Source organism: Papaver somniferum, chromosome 2 (genome assembly GCF_003573695.1).
Source record: "Papaver somniferum cultivar HN1 chromosome 2, ASM357369v1, whole genome shotgun sequence".
NCBI classification, from domain to species: domain Eukaryota; kingdom Viridiplantae; phylum Streptophyta; class Magnoliopsida; order Ranunculales; family Papaveraceae; genus Papaver; species Papaver somniferum.
Window position 1 is genome coordinate 154,245,470 of NC_039359.1, and position 11,266 is coordinate 154,256,735.

The 11,266-nt window shown below is 37.2% G+C and overlaps 1 protein-coding gene and 1 non-coding gene across 2 annotated transcripts; one reads left to right on the plus strand and one right to left on the minus strand.

Moving 5' to 3' along the window:
• Positions 1–1,130: 1,130 nt before the first annotated feature.
• Positions 1,131–6,590, minus strand: LOC113349499 (glycine dehydrogenase (decarboxylating), mitochondrial). Its single transcript, XM_026593469.1, has 15 exons — positions 5,286–6,590; positions 4,917–5,162; positions 4,754–4,831; positions 4,520–4,620; positions 4,234–4,429; positions 3,984–4,109; positions 3,696–3,881; positions 3,450–3,563; positions 2,901–3,053; positions 2,572–2,760; positions 2,276–2,353; positions 2,071–2,196; positions 1,795–1,893; positions 1,579–1,696; positions 1,131–1,461 (listed from the first exon to the last, which is right to left on the minus strand). Exons 1-15 carry the CDS (start codon positions 6,516–6,518, stop codon positions 1,373–1,375), a joined length of 3,132 nt encoding a protein of 1,043 aa, XP_026449254.1. The 5' UTR covers positions 6,519–6,590; the 3' UTR covers positions 1,131–1,372.
• Positions 6,591–10,944: 4,354 nt separating this feature from the next.
• On the plus strand, positions 10,945–11,018 carry TRNAV-AAC. The gene has a single exon. It is a non-coding gene; the product is annotated as a tRNA-Val (tRNA).
• Positions 11,019–11,266: the final 248 nt, after the last annotated feature.

Consider the following 11,266-nt stretch of genomic DNA (forward strand, 5'->3'; position numbering starts at 1 on the left):
ATGTTTCTTCCCATTTAACTCACTTTATATTTCTTTATTGATTTTTATTATTCTGTTCGCTAACTCTTGCGACATTCCGCAGATTCAAAAACCGAAAGATAGTTATAACAGGACTGGGAAGTCTAGTACTCTGTTAGCTCTTCGCTCATACACAGATGAGGTAAGAAATTTTCTATTATAATTTTAAATAGTATACCGTTACTTCCATACTTCCATTTCTTATTTCTATCTGTGTGTGAAGATTATTGTTGAAGTAGAAGAATCTGCCGATATTGCGAAGATTGGTGATAAAGGTAAAGGTGCTCTTCGCAGGGAAAAATCAACTGGTCCTCCAAAGAAAAGGAAAGTTCGTTCTTCTTCTCCTTCAAATATTCTTCCTCACGAAAATTCTGAAAGTGACAAGGGTGATGAGGACAACGATGATCTTGCTGCAAGTGAAGATTCTCCACCTGAATCTTCTATGGCTAAGCTCTCTGGCCTCTTTTCTGATTCTCTACAAGGAACGAGAGATTGCCAATTCGCAAATACCTGCAAAGCTCTCGCTACCCTTTGCGATGTCCCTTTACTGGATGGTGATAGCTCTCTTCGTGGAGTTTCTAGATCAGTGACTCCCGACTTCTTGCATTCTCTCAATAGTCTGGTATACTTTTATCCTTTTACTTCTTCATTGTTATAACTCAAAATTTCTTTCAATATTAATATTTTTTATATATTTTCGCAGGCTGGAAAAGCTTCTTTTGTTGTTGCCTCGGATCTAGAGAGAAGACGCGAAAATCTTGAAAAGAAGAATCTTCAATTTCGCAAAAAGAATGAAGAATTCGAAGCTGAAGTTAAAGGTCTTCGCGAGAAAAATAAACAATTAGAAATTGATTATTCTTCGTATAAGAACAAAATCTCTAGTCTTCAGCAAGCTAATAATCAGCTTTACGGTATGTTACTTTTCTCTTTTCTCTTTATTCATTCATCCTATTGTTTTATCTTATTTAAATGATCATTCTCTTTAGTCTTCAGCAAGCTAATAATCAGCTTTACGGTAGCTTCTTTTGCTGTTGCCTTTTACACGTTTTTCATGTATAACATTACTTTTAAGCTAAATACCTAGATTTGTTACTTCTTTTGATAAATGAAGATGGCAAAATCAAAATATATTTGAGAAAGAGAGATACCAGGTAACTGCAACACCTAAGTTGACCAAAGCAACTGATTTTTATGAAGGCAGCTTATAAATAATGATATTAAGAAGATGAGAGTAAGTAGCTGCAAGAAGAACAAGAACCAGGTTGTTTATATACAATCTAGAAATGGGATTACGGTGACACTACGAAAAGGCCTTTCTGGTCTCCGAAGAAACTTTTGAGGCATATCAAAAGACTTAGGCAGTAGCTGCAGCAGCTTCTTCAACAGCCTCTGGTTGGAGGGTACAGACAAGGTTACGGTCACCATACACATTGTCCACACGTCCTGTAATTCAACATTACAGTGGTTATCAGCATTTTAACATCACGTCCCATAATTATTAGCAAAAACTAATGAAAAATGGCGGACTGGAGAACAGGCTACGGGAATGTAAAAATATACCTGTGGTGGGCCAGAATTTTGAAGATCTGAGCCATGAGGCAGGGAAAGCAGCGGTATCTCGTGAATATGGTTTTGTCCATGAATCAGCCATGAGCACAGATGGGGGATGAGGTGCTCCCTGCAAACATTACCAAAACAACGGTCAGTCTGCATTCACTCTCACATGGAAATATACTAGTCATTAAGTACAACCAGCAGTAAGATTAGCCTCTTTACCTTAAGGACGTTGTTGTTGGCGTCGACTTTCCCACTTTCAATTTGTGCAATTTCTTCTCTAATTGATATAAGAGCATCACAGAACCTGTCTAACTCAGCCTGCACGAAGAATAAAGTTTTTTAAGACCAAGATAAGGCAAACAAGAAAAAAGGTAATATTTCAAGCTAATACTACAGAAACAGGATACTAATGACGCTGTTGTAATAAGCGGCCTGGAGATTCGAGTTACAAAAGAAGAAGGGAAAAAAGCAAGATAAAAAGAAAAGGGCATATACCTTGCTTTCACTTTCTGTAGGTTCAATCATAAGGGTTCCTGGAACAGGCCATGACATGGTAGGTCCATGGAATCCGTAATCAATCAGACGCTTAGCAACATCTTCAGGTTCAATTCCAGCAGTATTCTGCAACAAACACAAATATTTAACGACAAGAGAAAAATACTAACAGGAAAAGAAAAGAAAAAAAAAGGTCATTAAGTACCTTAAAGCCTCTTAGGTCAATGATGAATTCATGGGCAACTGTGCCATTGACACCTCGGAAAAGAACGGGGTAGTGGTTCTGCAAAACCCAAAACACATTAATCAACAAAAATCGAATAAGTTTTCTCTAGAAAGGAAAATTCCTAATACAGGATAGCATCCAGCTTATCTTTACAAGACAGGGGTCAAGTACAGGTCATAATCAAAGATCTATGTAGTTGATTCACAATACCAATCAATTTGACATAACCAGAAACTTGGATCCCTGTTGAATAAAAAAGAGGGATGAGGTAGTACCTCCAAGCGTTTTGCCATGTAGTTTGCACTCAAGATTGCTATTTTTGATGCATCAGTGAGTCCTTTAGACCCCATCATGGCAATGTATGTGTATGAAATGGGCAAAATAAGTGCAGAACCCCAAGGTGCAGCAGCGATCGTACCCATTGGCTCAGCTTTCTCAGGGGCTGGTAGACCACCAGTTGACACCTTTAAAATAAAAAAAGTGTCAGAATTGTATCCATGGAGAAAACAAGGATTCGCATTTTGGTATGAATGGATAACAGCTGTAAGCAAATCCCATGTGATTTAGTCAAATTATAACATGTGATCTTAAAGGTTTGTCTTACCACAGGGTGCGATGGCAAATATGGTGCCAAATGTTTCTTCACACCAATAGGACCCATTCCTGGACCACCTCCACCGTGTGGAATGCAAAATGTTTTGTGGAGATTGAGATGACAAACATCTGCCCCGATATAACCTGGGCTTGTCAGACCGACCTGATAATGAGGATAACAGTATCTCATCAGTACATTGTTGAGAATCTCTAGGCTCTAGCTATAAGAAACTTGAATAGATCCACTGACAATATGCTGCAACGTCCATACGCGAATTAAATGAAAGTAGCCCAACTGATTATACGTTAGGTACAAAAAGTGTTATCCAATGGTTCCAATTCAATGCATGGAAAGCAGAGACTATTTTACTGTATCAGATCTGGAAAGGCGAACGATCATCCAAGTCATATTTGCACATAGAGGATGCCATGCTAAATAAAGAGAATCAAAGACACTGTCCCAAGAACAGTGAAGAGACTTTTACACATGGTGCCTATAACTTCTACGCATAACATAAACAAAGTTTACGCAAAAATAAAAAATAAATAAAGGGTATACCTGCGCATTCATGTTTGCACCATCCATGTAGACTTGGCCACCATTGTCATGAATTATCTTGCAAATCTCATCAATGCCTTCTTCATAAACTCCATGAGTTGAAGGATATGTAACCTGATTGTTCAATAAAGACAACATATAATATATATCACACATTTCTGGAAGGCACGTTAGTTATCGCATGCACATTTACAGATATCTATTCAAACAAAACTGCTTGCAACTCAGTAAGAAAATTATTCATACCATGAGAGCAGATAGGTTATCTTTGTTCGCCTCAGCTGCTTTCTTTAACTCGGGGATGTTGATGTTACCCTTAGCATCAGTTCCAATAGTAACAATTTTCATCCCACACATAGCAGCACTAGCAGGATTTGTTCCATGTGCTGAAACCGGAATGATGCAAACATTGCGATGATGATCTCCTCTTGCCTACAGTTTCCATTCAACAAGTATATACACATAAGCCATGTGCAAATTCGAACATTCATTTTTCCATTGGGGAAACAACACACAAGGGTTTAACCACTTTACCATATGGTATGCACGAATAACCATCAACCCAGCATACTCTCCAGCAGCACCAGCATTAGGTTGCAAGGAGAATGAATCAAAACCAGTGATGGTACACAATAGATCACCAAGATCGTCGAACATTTCCTGTGACAAACACCGCAAACGAAATGAGTCATTACTGAGGGTTTTGCTAACAGATAATGAATGAGATTGAGATGAACAGCAACAGAATCATGAATCCATAGAGAAACTTAGCTGGCGTAACTACCTGATATCCTGCAGCCTGTTCAGTAGGGGCAAATGGGTGCAAATTTGCAAACTCGGGCCATGTCACCGGCATCATTTCTACGGTGGCATTCAATTTCATTGTACAAGATCCCAAAGGAATCATGCTGTGACATAATGATAGATCTTTAGCTTGCAACCTGTGAAGGTATCTGAGCAATTCATGCTCTGTGTGGTACCTGAAATTAGAGAGATAAAGGTCAGATGAGACCTATAGAACAAAACACTTCCATCCCTCTGGAAAAGCAAGTAGAGTGAAAAGGACGTACGAGTTGAAGATTGGGTGGGTGAGATAAGGGCTTTCCCTAACGAGTCCTGCTGGGATGGCATTCTGAACCTCTGGTGCCAGTGATGCAGCAGTAAAAGGTACCTGAAGGTTTTACGAAAAATGGTCATTCTAAGACATTCATCTGTTGTTATTTTTCTATGTAATGGAAAACAAAAAATAAGTCGATAAAGAAGAACTCAAATATCATCAACGTCAGGTAAAGATAGCTACTCACAGGCTTTCCTCCAGAAAACACTTTGAAAAGCTCATCCACATCCTCCAAGGTGGTTGTCTCGTCGAAGGCTACAGTAATCTGAAAATGGTAAAATGAATACATCATAAGCTGTAATGTTCAATCAATTCGAGAAACCAATGGAATTATTTGGACCAACACTTGCATTGTTTGAATCCACAATCCGCAAATTCATTCCACTCTTGGTAGCAGCGTCTGCAATAGCATGAGCATCAGCACACTTAATCTTTACAGTGTCAAAGAATGCACCCCCTTGAACATCTACTGTTCCAAGTTTCCTCAGTCCATGTGCAAAAGTGCCAGCTAGACCATGAACTCTCTGGGCAATAACTTTGAGGCCTTCTGGTCCATGATACACTGCATACATGGCAGCCATGTTTGCAAGCAACGCCTACACGTAGATAATTACTAATCAAGATAAGCAGTAAATATTATTCATGAATTGCAAAATAAAGTTTTTTCAAGCACGGACCACAACGTCACTTCAATAAATTAGGTTGAGATAGTGTTGTACCTGAGCTGTACAGATGTTGCTGGTCGCCTTATCTCTTCGAATATGTTGCTCCCTTGTTTGCATAGCCATACGAAGAGCAGGTTTTCCAGAAGAATCAACACTAACACCAATAATTCTTCCGGGCATCATTCTCTTATAATCTTGAGAAGTAGCCAAGAAAGCAGCATGTGGACCTCCATAACCCATTGGAACACCAAATCTCTGAGCAGATCCAACAACAATATCAGCTCCGAATTCCCCTGGAGGCTTCAGCATTGTCAATGCAAGCAGATCCGTGGCCATCACAACCTTAACACCTGAAGCATGAGCCTTCTTCACAAACTCACCATAATCCAAAACCTCACCTTCAGTACCAGGATACTGAACTAAAACCCCACACACATCACCAGACGAGTAATCGATATCCTTAAGATCCGAAGTAACGACTTTCAAATCGAACCCATCAGCTCTAGTCTTACAAATATCAATTGTCTGTGGATGACAATTACTAGCAATAATAAAAGTCTTTTTCTTCCCTTTCTGAATATTATTACACATAGCCATTGCTTCAGCAGCAGCAGTTCCTTCATCAAGAAGTGAAGCATTCGACATCGGCAAACCGGTAAGATCCGTAATGACAGTCTGATAATTAAGCAAAGATTCAAGCCTACCTTGAGATATCTCAGCTTGATATGGAGTATACTGAGTATACCAACCAGGGTTTTCCATAATATTTCTTAAAATCACAGCAGGCACAGAAGTATTGTAATAACCCATACCAATAAATGACTTAAAAACCTTATTTTTATTAGCTAACATCTTCATATGATCAATCATTTGAGATTCAGTTAAACCTTGATCGAATTTAGAAAACTTCATGGATTCAATTCTAATGGATTTAGGCACAGTAGCATCAATTAAAGACTCGATACTATCAAAACCAACAGATTCAGACATTTTAGTTTGTTCCTCTGGGGTTGCAGAGTTATGTCTCCTAGCAAATGTATCACTGGGTTTTAACGATTCGACAGAAATCAATCTAATCTGATGGTTTTTCTTCATCAAAACATCATTTGGTGAAACCCCAGATCGTGGAAGTACTGATGGAGCTAATGAAGATACATACCTTGATGATGAAAACAGAGCAGGTGATGATGATGATGAAGAATGTACACCACCAGAACGTTGCTGTTTCGACTCGGATAGCAGGCGTTTCAGAATCGCCCGATTTGCGAGTCTCCTAGCACGCTCCATTTTCAGAGAGGAGAGAGAAAAAGAGAGATTTACAGAGACGAAGAAGAAATGGGTGAGGGATGAGATTTTGCAGGGAGGAGAAACAGAGGGTTTTAAAAACAGAGGATTGGGTGGAGGTTAGTGGTGGTGGGGAAACAGTGTGTAGGTTAGTAAACCTGCGCATACCCCCATTTGGGCAACCTTGCTAATAGGAGGTAACAATTTGATTGGGGATGTACCAATCCCTTACCAATTCCACTCCGTTTCGGGAAAAATGATACTTTGTGTGTTGATTATTGCTTAAAAGTAGGTCAAACTAGAAACTCGAAAATATCATTTTCTTAAAACGGAGGTTAGTAAACCTGCGCTTAACCCCAATTGGCAAGGCTATTAATAACGTATAGCAGTTTGTGCTTGGGGGTGTACCAATCCGTTAACAATAACATTTTCGGTTTAGGAAAAGTGATATTTTTATTTTATTTTTTTTATTTTTGCTTAAAATAGATTAAATTGAAAATTTGAAAGTATCATTTTTCTTGAAATGGAGGTGGTAGATGTTTTCTTATGTAAAATTTGGTGTACCCCAGGTAAAATGGAACCCCCTATTAGAAATACTACCCAACTGGGTGGAAATAAAGGTGAGTGATTGAGAAACAGACAAGGGAAGGAGTTAGAGGATGAGAAGTCATGGTATCCAACGTGGCAATATTATATTGAATATTTTTTATCAAAAAGGAAGATTTTGTGGGAGGATTTTTTTTAGGAAATCTTGTAAAAATGAGGATGAATGGAGCAAAAACAGGATGGAATTTCAGTGGATATGAATGCATGAATGGAAATGGGTTGTTTTCTTGTGTGTTGTGGGAAGGTTTGGGACTTTGGAGTTTCTATCTAGTTGTTATCCTTGCTCTTGTTTGAAGCCATAAAACTTGGAAACAAAAATATGATTTTGATTGCATTAGAATCGAAGTGAATGTGACTTGGTGAGTTCAACTTGGCTTGGTGGCGTTGTGTTTATTGCTCCTCTTGGCAAGTTCTCAGTCACTCCCTGCTTATCTTTTACTCCTGCCTTACAAAAAAGATAAATAAAAAGTTAAATGTGGTTAATTATTTATTTTATCTAGGTCTTTTGTTGTTTTGAGAAAATTATAATAATGTCGGCAAGTCTTCAATTTTTGAAGTTAAATTGCATCACTTTGATTTTTTATAAGCAAAGGCTTAGGCAACAGCTCAAGTGTCACGAGTTGGAGGACCCAACCAGGAGTGGACCGGAGCCAGGTTAAAGCATCTCATTGATTCTCAAGCTAAAGTTTTGTCAAAAAAGTTGGGCTCCCAAGTTCAGGGCTAAACAGAAATCGAACCGTAACTGCAAACCGGACTGTAACCGCAACAATCGAACCCTAACCGCACCGAACCGATAACCCAACGGTCGGTCACGGTTTTCATTTTGATAACCGTTAGATCTACGGTTCGGTCAATGGTTTCATCCATAACCGCACCCTAATCGAACCGTATTAACCGATCATTAATATTCATTGATTTATATTGCTATCAAATCTTAGCCGTCTACTATCACTATATATTTAACTTATACATCTAACTCTAAAACCGAAACAACTATCCTTTCTTTTCTCTTTTCATTTCTTCTTCACTTCTTCGCAACAACTCTTCCCTCCCCTCAATCGGTTGCACCACAATCACCACCTCTTTTTCTTGCTTCTTTTCTTTTTCTTCCTTCCTCTTGCTCTTCTTTTTTAGTTAATTTTTCTTTTCATTTTCAACATACACCGCCATCAACTGCTACACCATCATCTCCAGCACCACCAGCTGCTACACTACCATAAACTGCTACACCATCATCACGAGTAACACCACAAGCTACACCACCAGCACAAGCAACACCACCTTTTGATTAGTGAAAAATCGAAGATTAATGACCACAATAGAATTTTAGGGTTCTTAAAAATTTGTTTTTTTTTTGTCTAATTAGTTAGATTTCATGGGTTTCAAATATTATTTGTTTAGTTGGTGTGTTGATGGATGTTATTTAATTGGATTCGTTTCCTGTAATCTGAAAAATTGCAGATTTGGAAAAAAATATTAGAACTTCAGGGTTCTTAAGAATCCATTTTTTTAATTTTATTTATTTTTTGATTGTTATCCCTATATTGGGTTTGTAATTTGATGATATGTAATATACATCCATGTAATTGAGATTTGAGAAGAAGATGCAATAATATTTCCTTCTCTGTATGGGCATGAATCGGTTAAAAACCGATGGAAACTGTAACCGAACCGCGACGATGGAAACCGTAACAGATGGAAACCGAAACTGAACAGTTCGGTTACGGTTTCAAATATGATAACCGTGCTATACACGATTAGGTGAACGGTTTTAGCCATAACCGCACCGTGTGCAGCCTTACCCAAGCTTATTTATGTTGCCAACCATCTAGTGGTCTGATGGTTGGTATGCTCCCTCCTCCCACTGTAACATGATAGCTTCTGATCTGTTCCTGACAAGAAGGAGATAGGGATTCGAACCCCGTAATTGCCTGAAATAGCTCCTTATAAGGAGTTAAGGATGTAGTCCAAAACCATTTTCCCAAACTATCGGAGAAAAAGAAACAACTCATTTATGTTAATTATACTCCTAACAAGAATAAAAGAGAAGTAAAGGTAAAAATTAAGAAAAATGAAAAAAGGGGGAATATCATAAAAATGCATCCATCAAAGTGGTTTTTCAGAGGTCCAGCCGAAATTTGGTCCTCAACTGAGTTTCGATAAAAGTTCTAGTTAAAAATCAAATTGCCAGTTAATAGTAAATCGTTTTTGAGGGTACATACATTTAACAGGGCCGAACCAAGTAGTAAGGCCACATAGGCAGTCTCCTAGGGCCCCCGAATTATAGGGGCCCCCAAATTTTTTTTTTGGTATATATTAATTTTTGTTTTTTTTGCCCATCAGAGAAGAAAAATAAAACTATTATTGTGCATATAATATCTACGAAATTCTAGAGTTTTTTATTTATCTGTTAGCCTAAATTTTAAGTATGTTCATCCAAAAATTATTTATACAAAATCCAAGAATCTCTTATCCGTCTGCCCATATTTTAACTATTTTGGTCCAGTAAGATTTTGGCTCAATTAGTATCCAACTTTCTACTGTTCCAAATTAAAAACTTAATTATCTACCTAATTTTTTTTATATTTTAGCACTTTAAAGGCATCATGCAGCAAGCCTAAAAATTATCTAAAATATGACATGGGTTCTGATATTGATGGGCTGAGATGACTTGTATGTCGAAATGAAAGTTCTAAAAAATTATTTGCCACAAGAAACTGAAAGGGAAATTGAATTGTTGAATTTCTTGAAAGATACGGAAAGTTGCTACTGCAAAAATTTCACACATAATGTTATTGAAAATTTCAGTTACAGTTGCCTTAGTTGAAAGAATTTTAAAGTTCAACCTGATCAAGTCTTAACTTCATTCAACAATGTAGCAATTTTTTAACCTAGCAATGTTGTCTATCAAGGACGATATCATCAAAGAATCCAAGAAGGTCAATTTTAATAGATTTGTTACTTTTATGTGATCGTTTATATTGTGCAAATTTTATTATACCATCTCCGTTTCAAAAAAATAGGTTGGCTTCATATACAAATTAAGCATAAAACAAGCTTCTTCTTTTTTTGAAACGGAATGAGTACATTGCTTATGGTATCTTTTTATTTTAAACAGTAGAATTTTTTTTTTTCTTTTAGGCCTCAACTTTTAGTTTTCGCCTAAGGCCTCTAAAAAAATTGGTACGACTCTGCATACATAATACAACAACTTCATCAATATGCTTGTTTTTCAAAATAAAATAAAAAAATTCATCAATAAAAAATTGAAGTTAAAAAGGAATCCAACTTTCTTAATCCAAAAGGAATAATTAGTGAAAGATTACCAAAATCAAAAGAATCTGAATATATATTTTTTTTAATATAAGTAGCGGGTTTTGGTGTGGTTTAAAATTTTAAATGCTAAAATATATTTGTTTGCTATCAAATTATTTTATTTATATTTCAGGCAATAAAAGGACGAATCAAACTTTGATGATGGTGGAATTTTTGTTTTGAAGGCTGAATAACTGTGGCAAATGTTGGATGAACCGCAATTTAAAACCATCCATACGGATGAGGCCTTGAAAGTGCATAACCATTTTAACATGATGACAGGAAAGTTCTCAAATTAGGATATCCGTAGCTGCGGAATACTCACCAAAATTTCATCCATCGAAATCTTCTGCCAAATCCTTGTGATTGCATAACAATGAACTTTCAAAGTTGCATACTCACTCGACTCAACCTTGGCCTAGAGTCCCTAGACCACCTACTGGTGCTACGCTGCCCAGAAAAGAAGCAAAGCATCATCAATGTAATTATATCAACTCAGACAACAGTTGGTTTCGTGGTGTAGTTGGTTATCACGTCAGTCTAACACACTGAAGGTCTCCAGTTCAATCCTGGGCGAAGCCATATTTTGTGTTTTTTTTTCTTTTTTTTTTTTTTTTTAAATCTATGTTGGGAGGTTTGAAAAGAGAGAAACTGAGATGAGGGTGCTGTTCAACAGGGAGCAAAGGAAAACTTTTGCATGTTTTGCGAAACCTATAGAATTACATGTGTTCATGCATGTTTTTTAATAGTTTAAAGAGAAATGAGCCCATACTAGCTAAAATCTTGTGTTTATGTTAAATCTGTCAAACCTTACCTATCCGTTCCAAGTT